Raw genomic sequence first — 12842 nt, 5'->3', positions numbered from 1 at the left:
TTTTGCAGCTAAGCTGCCTAGGCCTGTTTCCACAGTGTTGGGATTTAGGAGTCGGGCTGGTTTTCATCAGAGCCCAAGACTTCTGTGTTCTCCAAATGCTCTGAAAGCACCAGAATTAAGGAATATCTGAATCAGGGGAGTGCACGCAGCAGCCACTACGAGCAATGAATTCATCACCTGCTAACACAGCTGCTGCCTCCCATTCCAACCTGCTGCACAGACTGAGCGCTCACCATTACAGTGGCAATTATTAGGCCAGCAAAGGAAGCCGCTGCCATCCATTCCCAACTGGAAACGTATTTAGCTAAGGTTCAATGCACAGAATTAAAATGGTATTTGGTGCTTATGAGCCCTAATTGTGAGCTTGTAAACATCCAGAGCTTTCATTTATCACATTACCATTGTGTAGAGACCTGGGTCTTGGGAATTAAAAGACAGCAATCCCAAGTACTGTCTATTTAGAAATCAATTCCTTGCATGAGTCTCTGGGTTTCTTCATTTTAGCTTTTTTCCCCATTTCATCAGCCTTTTAAGACTACAAGAGAAGAAAAAACCCACTGTGATAATATTGCATTTAGTGCCAAAGTGTCCTTTGCAAGCTCTATTTTGAATGTAATTATACAGATGTGCACCCACCGCCTCCTTACACGTTTTCAAACGATATTACACACAGCATTAAAAATGAATCTATAACAGACAAATACACATGGAGGCAAAGTCCCTAGTAACACAAGGCCAGGTTGCAGCCACCATCTATAGAATCTTTTGACTGCCCAGATGTGCTGAGGAAGATAGGAAGATCTCGCTCTAGCTTTTATGACACTCGTGGTTCCCTCGCGTCCTAAATAAACTCTGACACCACCAGGCATTCATTTCAGGACAGGCCAATGGCTCAAGACCTCACAACTCAGTGAGAGTGCTGGAGAGGTACTATTTTAGCATGGCATTTACCGGAGTTTCGCCATAACTACCTCAGAAGAACAACAAGAATCTGATTATTTTATCATGAAGAAACTGGGGAGCCAAGACATCTTGCTAAAAGGAAAGGGAGAGCCAAAGACAAAGGTGATTCTCACACCCCAGTCTGCTGCAGGAGCAGAAAGAGACCCTCACTTGAATGACTAAATCAAGGACACCACCAAAACTCAAGTGTGTGACCTGAGATATCATCAGGTACTAAAGGGATGCTACCAAGGCAGTAAGCAAGCTTTTCCCAGCGTCAAGAAGTGGTTGCTCCTCTGAAGGGAAATAAGGGTTATTTATCTCTGGGTTCCACTAAAAGAGAACAAAACTCAAAGCCTTTATGTCAACTGCAAGGCAGACTGAGTCTGCACCTCACCCCGGGGTAGATGCTGACCTCAACACCCAGTTCTGGTACCCCAGTTGCCCAGACCAAGACACTGGTTGGTGCACTAAACACTGCTGATGCTGAGGTGGGACCTCTCTGAGTCCTGGGGGTCACTGGGAAGCCACCCAAGGTCCTCCTGCATGCTCAGTCCAGCTGGCTCCTACCTTGCACCCATTACAGTGTGTGAGGTTTGGCACAGCTTGGTTCCCTGTAAAACAGCATGCCCTGTTACAGGTCAAAGCTCCCTTTATTGCCCATCTGAAGATCTGGCTCCACAAGACCCTTTGCCCTCCAGGCAGCTGTGAGCCACATCTTGGGCAGTCCATGAAAAGGTTTTGAGTTTCTGGGCTTGGCTGCAAGTGAAGTGAAAGGATTTAATTCCATATGGGAGGAGGTGACCTTTGAAACTAATTGGGCACGCAAAGGACCTAAGAAAAAGGCTTCATTTGGGCTAAATAATGCAGCGAAGGTTTGACTTGGGCTCAGGGGGAAACTGAATTACCATACAGTGATACCATCTCAATGAGCTAATCAAGATAATTGCTGTATTCTTGATTTAAACAAGTACATTAATAAGAATTCCCAGACTCTGGAGCAGACAAACAGCAACTGCTTAGAAACTTTGTGAGAGCTGGTAGCAATTTTACCAGGTCGAGTGAGAAAGCAGCAACAACAAAGACGCGAGTAGTCACATACCACCCTTTGTCTTTGACTTGAGGAGTGGAACAACAAGAAGCTGTTCCCCTGGCAGGGTTTCCAGATCAGCTTCCTCTGCTGCTGATTATCACTGTCACAAGTTCAATGGGAAGGCAAGGCTTTAATCCAGTTACTGGACAAGCTGAGCTGCATTGCATTAATTGACAGCAAATGTCAAGCTCTCTGCAGAGGCAGAGAAGGTCTCTATAATGCTAAAATCATCAAAGAAGTCCTAGATAGGCCTTTGGGGACAGGCTAATTACTGCGGGGAGTGAAGTTTCACTCTCAAGGAAAGGGAAACTTCACCATTATGCACTGAACCTTACCCAGCACTCAACCCAATAAAGCAGGATTGTTACAGCAGGCTTTGGTATAGGACATGTGAAAGAAGAGCTGTGCTGCGAGCAAGTCCGCTGCTGCCTGCAGACAGCGCGTATCTCCTTCCACTACAGAAATAAAGGGACAACGGGCCAGTTCAGCCTGAACCCTTGGAGGACCTGGATTCCCCGGTGTGCCCTAGAGATAGATGTCCAGTATCAGTGTATCCTGCCTCCTCTTCCCTCCAGAATCACAGCTACATTCCCGTATGTCACAGCTCTTCGCAGCCTTACGATAAAGGCTGAGAACAACTCAGGTTGCTCACATTGCTGCCCTAGTGGAAGGTGGCCCTGTCTGTGGTTGGAACTGGATGAGCTTTAAGGTCCCTTCAACTCAATCCATTCTAGGGTTCTATGATTCTATGAAATGCCCCGGTAAGAGCAACAAACAAAGGGGAAACAGAGATGCTGGATGTGCATACATGTAGTGCTGCCACTCTTGCAACACCACTGCTCTTTCATGTCGGACGTCTGGTTTATGGATGTGTATGGACAGTCAGGTAAAGGTAAACCTCAGAAGGACGTTCCTCATGGGATCACTAGTGAAATGTAAACTCGCCAGGTGAATTCACCTTTACTCTTAAGTTTTTAAACAGCGGTGTCCAGCTTGCCCTGGCCCATAAACAACTACCGTGTGCTGTGAAAAAGCTGAAGTTTCTCCTCAGAATTAGATATGATGTCTTCATTTCCTGGCCATGAGTAAAACCGAAATAGGAGCTTCACCTTCCCCCTCAGCCATGACTAAAAACCCTGAGTAGAGCACTTCCCAGCTGCTTGTGATTGCAGGATTTACCTAAATCACTTAAACTTACAGTAGATTTCCTGATGTTCTGATACAGAAACCAATAAACTAAAGGTATTGAATGTTGATCTGGTTTACAGCATCTTCTTCAGTTTCTTAGATACCAAGGAACTTCGATTCCACCCTGCCTTGCCTGCACTTATCCCTGCAATTCGTGTTTGACTCATGCAAATCTTCTGTCTGGTAAAGAATATGTATTAAGAAAGGCCTCCAGAGCCATGATCTAAGATACTAAGATACTGCTTCTCATCCTTGGTCAACCCACCAGTCGGGCAATCTCAGCCTCAAAATATCCTCCCTTCCCATCAACTTGAGTGTCTCTGGCTTTGCCTTCCAGCCCCTTACCCTTCTCAAGCCTTTCTGTGCTAGGAAGTCACTGTAGGTGACAGTTTTGTGCTGACATGCTGTGACCTAGACACTTTCCAGTCTTCTTTACATTAAGATAAACAGATCAAGCCTCTTTCTGCCCACAAATGCATTTTGGTAGTGTTTTTCTGCACAGCACTGGGAGGCTCTGGCACAGGTTGCTCAAGGAAGTGGTTAATGCTCCATCCCTGGCAGTGTTCAAGGCCAGGCTGGACGGAGCCTTGGGTGCCATGGTTTAGTGTGAGGTGCCCCTGCCCATGGCAGGGGGGTTGGAACTGGATGATCTTGAGGTCCTTTCCAACCCAAACCATTCTGTGATTCTATGATTCATTGTCCTTCATAAACCACGACCATCAGAACTGACAGTATTCGTCTCATTGATGCTGTACAGGGATAAAATCAGCTTTCTGCTACCCACTACAAGAAAAGCAGGATGAGTAAATGTGCTTGTTTCATTTGCCCATCGAAGCAACAAGTTTGACAGATTTACCATGGAATTATGCTGAGGATCACACTGAATCACTTCATGCTTTGCTCACTACAACCTCTAGAGTTGTAGTGAGCAAAGTAGAACTGCTCACTCTACTGCAAAGCTGAACTGCAGTGAGAACTGCTCAGTGCAGTTCTTTAGATATGGCCTGTTACATGTGTACCCTGGCACTAGGGGGTGTAAGAACATACTTTGTTTAAGTGAAACCTACTTTAGCAAGCAATTTAAGTCTCTCACCTTCATTTACTGATCTTTGCATTTTATTGGTCTGATTTTATATATTTTTCTCACATTACACATGCAAAACCTGAGTAGAATCAATCCCTGCTGATTCACCTGAAACAATCCCATTGGATCACAGAATCCTAGAATGGTTTGGGTTTGAAGGGACCTTAAAGCTCACCCAGTTCCAAGTCCCTGCCATGGGCAGGGACACCTTCCACTAGAGCAGCTTGCTCCAAGCCCCATTCAGCCTGGCCTGGATGATTCCCTATTGATTACCTTTGAGAGCTATCACAGTGCAAGTTCTTGAGCCATTTTTATGTGTACTTTTAACAGCAGGGAAGAGCAGACTGATCTGCTTTCCAAGTCCCTAGTGGATAGGTTAGGATAGCATAAGATAGGATAGGATAGCATAGGATACGATAGGATAGGATGAATAGTGATGTTCTCCAGTTCGAGCAAGGAAGATTTAGACTGAGCAGATAAAAAAAGCTTTTTAGCAATAACAGTAAGATAAATACATTGCAATCAGTATCAATATTTATGAGTAACTTAGATGACTTTGATAGGACCCATATGACCAAATCATAGACACCTGCAGTGTAAATATCTGGTATCTGAGGTAATCATTCTGGACTACCTTTACAGAGAGAAACCTTCAGAATCCAACCCATGTCCTAAAGCAGATACCTGACGTAACTCATAAGAAACACACCTTGAAAGTGCCTCTTCTCTCCATTGCCTATAAAAGGAGGCTGAGGTAAGATATAGACCTCAGATATAGACTTCAGATATAGACTTCTACACTGTAGTTCTATAAAGTTGCATCAGAATCTGTCAGGACCAGTTAAATGCAGATAACTGATCACAGGTTTGGATGAGGTATCTCTGAAGACACATTCCCAGTTCTGATTTCAGTGATGCTGTGCTATCACCTAGTGCTGACTCGCTCTAGTCAAGATTTCCATAGCCCAGCCACTGGAGAATACTGTCTTCCATTTAGCTCTAAAAAGCTTTCTTATGACTCTTCTGAAGTGCATTAAAAGACCAGAATGATGACTTTCACAAATGTTCTATTTTGCTGGATAGCAAGAACTAGTGGATCACTGTTATAAATATATCCACAGAAATAAGTTGGATTTTAGCTTCTGTCTCATTTTATCTTCTTTATATTTTCAGTCACACTTTAAAAATAAAAGATGATGTTTGAGGTATAAATCTGACCATTATTAGCTGTAATGTTTAGTTTGCTTTACTCTCCATGGCTACATCTGTTTTCAAGCACAGAAACTATTGGGTTCTTTGCAAAAAGACAATACAATGCCTCCTTAATTCAGCACAATGGTCCTGACAATATAGCAGGCTTCCACTGCTATAGAGAAAAACACCCTATCTTTCCTCCCTAAAGCCCCCCTCAAGCAAATTCACTGTAAGAGATGGAAGGGTATTAACGTTGATTCACTGAGGAATATCGCTCTAGTAATTGCAAGCAGAACATTGATGGAATGCAAATAAACCTTTCAAAAGATTCATCACAGAGTTTCCATCAGTTCTTTTTGAGGCAGGAGCACTAATGGTGAGTATTAAGCAAAGATATTTGCAACTGGGCCTGGAACATTTTAAAGGAAGACCCAAAGCAAGTGCATGTCTAACACAGGAATATGTGGGTTTAGGCAGCTTTACTTCCCTCAGCCTCTTTATTTGACTGCTTTTTTCTTTGTAATCTTGGGAACTGTCTATTTAAGCCCAATTGGACTCTTACAATGGGTCTATTATTATGGTAGCTGAACACTTCCATGTACCCACTGAAACCATATGGGGAATTATGCACTAAAAGGAGTGTTTCAAAGAGGTTTGACTTGAAAATATAAATGAAACTGAGGAAGAGGGAGGTAAAAGGCCTCTCAGCAGCAGGATGAATTTGCAGAGCCTCCTTCTAGGTGTCCTTCATTCGGTTATCTATCTTTTTCCAATTTGAATCAGAAATGTGTTGTCTTCATGGTAGTTATAAGGAGGGAATTGCTAACAGTAATACAGCGAAGCACGAATCTTCAAGCCACTGCCACCTCTGGGTTTTCAATGCATCCCATCTTTTCTCTGCTCAAAAACCTCTTTGGGGCAAGGATGGTCTTGAACAGTTCTGAGGCTATTTTTAAAGCTTAGTGAGGCCAATGACAACAATAGAGATCAAGCAGCCCATTAATTACAGACTCACTGTCTGAGCAGGCTGTCATTAGTCATTGCCAGTTGTCGTTCTACATCAGCCCTTTTACAGAAGCTCAAAAAGGACACTGCAGCATGGGAAGGAGGTGAAAAGCTGTGAAAAAAGAGGATCTGATGGAACTTTGACACTTCCAAAGCTTTCAAAGCCAAGAAAAATTCTCTGACAGCAACCTAAATACCCAGGCCTGACTGCGTGTAAGGAGAACCAGGTGTCCAAATGACTTAGCTGATTTAAAACTCAGCTGAAACTGCCTGACTCTTGACTTGATAGAGGGAGGTTATTCAAACTCTAATGTACTTCTTTCCAGTATTTAGTGTTTGATCCAATATTCTCTGTTCTGGCTATTTTATTTGGACTATAATTCTGTCCAGGGAATTAAATTCTATCAACCTTTCATGGTTCAGAGAGCACGGAATGAAGTCAGCAGCACAATATTCCTAATGTACTTACTCGTAAAACGTTGTCCAACCATTTTCATTGCTTTTAGTGGCAAGGAGACCAGAGTTGCCATGGTAAGTCATCATGGCCACTTCATGCCCCTGTGTTGTTACGCTCTTGAGTGCGCTGTTAGTACCAATTGTCACCCAGTAGACTTGGCCATCAGGCACTACCAGCCAGAGGGGCATCCCTGTGGAATCTCTTCGGATATTGACCAAGTTGCCATTATTGTCAGTGATCAGGGTTATATCTCCATCTCCAGAGTAAGTAAAATTGTAAAGATAATCTCCAGTAGTAAGGCTCTGAGTATAAAGGTGCTTCCCACTGGTGTCAAACAAGTAGAGTTCCTGGTCTATAGGTGAGGATAACTCGTATAGGTTTTGTGTGTTGAGGAATGGTTTGTTTTTCCGAATAAAGCGGATTCGGATATTCCCAAGGTCAGCAACATAGAGCTCCCCATCCGCACACACGGCGAGGGAGGATGGCGCATTGAGTTTGGCATCCTTGGCATAGCCATCATCCCCTGAGAAGCAGTCACAGTTAGCATCGTTCTTGCAGTCACAGCTGCTTGGTGCGCCAGCAACGAGGGATATCTCTCCATTGGTGGTGACCTGCCTGATGCGGTTGATCTTCTTCTCATCAGTCTCAGCAATATACAGGACCCCGTTATGTGAGACAGCCAGGGCGGTGGCAGACTCCAGCGTGGCATGGATTGCCACCTTGCTAAGGAGGAAGTGATCCATGCCTGGCACTTGGCAGTGCATGGGCCTCCCTGCCACGATGCGCACTTGGTGGTTCTCGGATATCTGTAACACAACGTTATTGTCCAGGACATAGAGTGAGTTATCCATTGGATTGACTGCCAGATCCGTGGGCCATTCCAGACGAACCTTAATGGCAAAACAACACAAGGAAATTACTATAGCAAGACCCTTTTTTATGGCATAATTGTTATAAATCAATTGCACTGAGGATGTTTCAACATGGGTTAAAGGCGGAAAGGGTAAAGGAAGCACAGCTGCTTGATATGGTGGCCATAGGTGACACAACCCTGGTGTGAGTGAGGGGTCTTAGCTCCCAGTCACATGTAGGAGGCACCTGTGGACACCCACACTCTGCATTGCGGCAGTGGTGGGAGCAGGGTGGTGGACAGAGGTAGACTCACCCCAGCTCTTTCACCTTGCTATGAGGTGTCAGGAGCTGTGGAAAGGGCACCAGTGCCCAGGGAATGCAGGAGCAAACCAGAAGATCTGAAGATTCATAGAACCACAGAATTCCAGAATGGGTTGGGTTGGAAGGGACCTTAAAGCTCACCCAGTTCCAAGCCCCTGCCACAGGCAGGGACACCTTCCACTGGAGCAGCTTGCTCCAAGCCCCTGTGTCCAACCTGGCCTTGAGCACTGCCAGGGATGGGGCAGCCACAGCTTCTCTGGGCACCCTGTGCCAGCGCCTCAGAACCCTCACAGGGAAGAGCTTCTGCCTAAGAGCTCAGCTCAGTCTCCCCTTGGGCAGGTTCAAGCCATTCCCCTTGGCCTGTCCCTACAGGCCCTTGGCCAAAGCCCCTCTCCAGGTTTCCTGCAGCCCCTTTAGGCACTGGAGCTGCTCCTAAGGCCTCCCCTTCAGGAGCCTTCTCTTCTCTAGGAGGGGGATTCAAGAGGATTTCTCCTTTTCAAACAATGCTTTTTAAATTGGTGGAGCCTGGACCTGATAGCAGAGAGCCAGGACTGGGAATTTTGTTGTGTGAAGTGCTATGAAATCAATCAAACAAAAGAGCGATCCTTTTACTAAAGGATATTCCAGGCAAGTGGCCAAGCTCCTCTGGGTAAATGACAAGGAGGGATAGACGCAATAGGGGTAGCTGTGGCAGCACGTGTGTGTGCCTAAGTTATAACCACAGATTTTCTTCTTGATGCTGCAAAAATGCAAAATAGCAATTCACAAGGAATTCAGGCAATTTCAACTCAGGGATTAAAAACCTCCTATCTTCAGAGTGGTCTGCACTTCGGTTTTAGCATAGCGGAAGAATGGGTTCAAGCAATAGTGGCACATCACAGTTCTGTTGCCCAGGGAAGCTCTGAATGCTCCATCCCTGGCAGTGCTCAAGGCCAGGCTGGACAGAGCCTTGGGTGACATGGTCTAGTGTGAGGCATCCCTGCCCATGGCAGGGGGTTGGAACCGGATGATCTTAAGGTCCTTTCCAATCCAAACCATTCTATGATTCGATGACTCTACACTGATAACCCATATACACAAATAAACTGAAGAAGTGACTGGTAACGCCATGAATGAGTGAGCACTAGAAGGTCTCTAGCTCTACTTCTGCAGTATACTGTCCTTTCAAGTGAGGCTTCTCTTTTAGTTGCCAAGCCTAAGAAACATTTAGCCACAGAATTCAGGGCAATTTAACTGTATTTGGTTTCATAAATACATGTAAATTGTGCATTTAAAAGTTATTTCAGTTTACTTCATGTTTACATAGGAAAAAAGGAGTCAACATTGTGCTGAAGGCAACTGAGCAATGCTTATATGTTTTCCTAATGTTCCATCTTCCCCATGGTGTAGGTGTGGAGGGTGATTGAATAGAACAACTGACTGCACCCATGTGGTTTTAATCTGTATGCAACAGCGTAGAATAGATTCATAGACTAGTTTGGGCTGGAAGGAACCTTCAGAGTTCCTTTAACCCAACTCCCCTGCACTGAGCGGGGATATCCTCAACTAGATCAGGTTGACCAGAACCCCATCCAGTCTGGCCTTGAATGTCTCCAGGGATGGAGCACCCACCACCTCTCAGGGCAACCTGTGCCAGTGTTTTACCACCCTCATTATAAAGAGTTTCTTCCTCGCATCCAGCCTGAATCTCCCTTCTTTTAGTTTAAAACCATTCCATGATGTGCTCTGGGACCTTGGCACATTCAACATGGATGTAAAGTGCCGGGATCGCCCTGTTCTTTTGTTTTGAGCATCCAGTTTGGAAGGATGCTTCATCCATCTCAGTTGCTGTTTCTTCTTATTTGTTTGAGGTGACTTTTGCATCTATAAATATTATATTTGCAACCTTATTGGAAGGAGGGGGAGAAGACGGCAGGAGGCTCAGGTCCAGCAAACCATCTCTCACTGTGATTTTACTTAAAACCAAGAAGAAGGGACCAGAGGAAGACAGGAGACCCCTATTTTTAAAGCCTGGAGTTGAACATCTCTGCCACAGCCATGTTTTACTTTTGATGCTCTTAGTCATGTTTGAATCCCTTTTCAAATTCTATTCTATTCCATTCCATTCCATTCTATTCTATTGGCATTGAACACAAGGTATTTAATCCATTGAGCCTTCCAATGGCAGGGCTTCCGAAGCTCATTTTCATTGCTAAGCAGCTGCTGTGCTCTGCCTACTCTAGTTCTTTATTTGCACAATCTCCCTTTCCTCAGCTCCTGGCCTATTTTAATCCTTCCTGTAGTCAAACATCATAGCCTGTGGTTTTCTCTTTAATAATGCATGCCTCCATCTCTTCCAGTGGGTCTTTAAGCTCCGTAGCCTTGAGTTAGCATCAAGAGCAGAGTTTATTCTGAACCGACAAGGGAATCTTCAATTTCTTAAAGACTATCCCTTGTCAACATTGGCAGCTAAATATTTCATGTCCTCATGTCCCAGGGAGCTTCAGCAACCTGACAGAAAAGACCCTTCTGGCCACTGTAAATGATGAAAAGCTACTTCTCAGGCTGCTTTTTGGTCTGGTTTTCTTTTGAAGTTAAACCTGTCTTGGGTGCATTTGTCCAGAACACCAGTGGTTAATTTGCCCATCTCGGACGGGACAAGTTCATCTAAAATCAGCTCCTGTCATTTTATAAAGGGAAAAGAAAGTTTTTAGCTGGTACATTTTAGCTCATCTCAGAAGTATTTAAACATGACAGGCTGAGCAAGCTGGGGCTGTTCAGGCTGGAGAAGAGAAGCTGTGTGGAGACCTCAGAGCAGCTTCCGGTGTCTGAAGGGGGCCTGTAGGGATGCTGGGGATGGACAGTTCATCAGGGACTGTAGTGGTAGGACAAGGGGCAACAGGTTCAAACTGAAACAGGGGAAATTTAGATTGGATATAAGGAAAAAGTTCTTTACTGTGAGGGTGGTGAGGCGCTGGCACGGGTTGCACACAGAAGTGGTAAATGCTCCATCCCTGGCAGCGTTCAAAGCCAGGTTGGACAGAGCCTTGGGTGGGATGGTTTAGTGTGAGGTGTCCCTGCCCATGGCGGGGTGGTTGGAACTAAATGATCTTGAGGTCCTTTCCAACCCAAACCATTCTATGATTCTATGACTTTGTTATATATATATATATATATATAGTCATGTAACCTGCTAGAAAACAGTTTTTAAAGCCTGAATCCACAATGGTCTTGTAGTAACTGCCCCTGAAATTCAGCTGAAGAAAATACAATGCCGGTAAGATGAGAAACATACTACAAGATGGCCATCAACCAGCAAAAATTGCTTCTATAGAAGGCATGAGGGCTTTTAAACTCATAATTCCAGCTTGTTCATAAATTGTGGGCAGTGGGAACCAGCTGCAAAGAAGCAAGAATAATCTGTTCAAATTAGAAGGAAAAACAAGAAGAACAGATTCCATATGGGAGCACAGAAATTATCTAGGTAGTTACAAAAAGGAAACCCCGTTGACATCTATTGTGGCTGAATAACAGTACTTAGCCCTCCAGCTATGATCTGTATTTTCATAGGAGAGGGCGACATTCCTATAGCCAGGCAAACAACACGTGGCACAAAGGTTTCAAAGGACACCATCTCTAAACTGGCACAATTTGACAGGTTGGCCAATGCCCCACCAAAGCAAGTGCTGGGCTGTAACAGATTTCTTTTCTGTGCCATCCAGAAATAAAGCAATCGTCAAACTGAGATTTTTATATTCTCTCTTTCTTTTTCTCTCCACCTCTAAGCAGCAGGACTTAAAAGCCCAGCGTGATGGTGGCTGCAACCAATTTGCAATCTGATGCAATTCAAGATTCTTGTTTTCCTGCTGTTGCTAATTTTGGCACCACGGCCTCCAATCAGTATTTCCTAGATGTTAATTTCATTCAGGTCTAAAACTGTGCTGGGCCAAATTAGGATGGAGGGAAGCAAAGAAAAACACCCCATGGTTAGCTGAGTTGTAATAACAGAGCATGGCACATAGAGCTAGTAAAATGAGTACTGCTGCACCTGGTCTTTTTAGCCTAAAGCAACTAGTTTCCTAAGAAGTGAGCCTAAGGGAACCTGCCTTCCCAGGAATCTCTGTCTCCCGCTGATTGGGAGTGCTGAAAGAGGTCTCTTCTGTGGCTGGGACATCTTTACATCTCAGAGATGTCTCAGTTCACAGACATCATTAGGGTTGGAAGGGATCTCTGGAGATCATCTGGTCCAATCCCCTGCCAAGGCAGGACCAACCCAGAGCAGGTTACATAGGGATGCATCTATAGTGGGTTTTGAATGTTTCCAGAGAGGGAGACTCCACCACCCCCCTGGGCAGCCTGTTCTAGTGCTCTGCTACCCTCAGCATAAAGAAGTTCTTTCTCATAGAATCATAGAATGGGTTGGGTTGGAAAGGACCTTAAGATCATCCAGTTCCAACACCCTGCTATGGGCTGGGACACCACACAGTAGACCACGTCACCCAACACTCCATCATGCTGGGGTAAGAACTTCTTGAGGCTTAGTTTCTGGCCATTGCTCTTCAGCCTGTTACTGGGCACCACTGAAAAGAGTCTGGCACCATCCCCTTGGTACCTGCTTTTGAGACATTTATATGCATTAATGAGATCCCCTCTCAGGCTTCTCCTCTCTAGACTAAACAGGCCCAGCTCCCGAAGTCTCTCCTCATAAGAGAGGTGTTCCAGACCCT

At 44.9% G+C, this 12842-nt stretch overlaps 1 protein-coding gene across 5 annotated transcripts in view; it reads right to left on the bottom strand.

Moving 5' to 3' along the window:
• TENM4 (teneurin transmembrane protein 4) overlaps window positions 1–12842 on the bottom strand; it is a 772055-nt gene that overhangs the window by 31926 nt on the left and 727287 nt on the right. For all 5 annotated transcript variants that reach the window (XM_065678851.1, XM_065678850.1, XM_065678853.1 and 2 more), the window contains one exon: window positions 6976–7853. In XM_065678851.1, coding sequence (XP_065534923.1) covers window positions 6976–7853 — 878 coding nt within the window. The remainder of the gene's footprint in view (window positions 1–6975; window positions 7854–12842) is intronic.

The sequence above is a fragment of the Lathamus discolor genome, chromosome 4, assembly GCF_037157495.1.
Source record: "Lathamus discolor isolate bLatDis1 chromosome 4, bLatDis1.hap1, whole genome shotgun sequence".
Classification (NCBI taxonomy): domain Eukaryota; kingdom Metazoa; phylum Chordata; class Aves; order Psittaciformes; family Psittacidae; genus Lathamus; species Lathamus discolor.
Note: the sequence above shows the minus strand (reverse complement) of the source record. Positions and strands in the feature narration are given on the sequence as shown.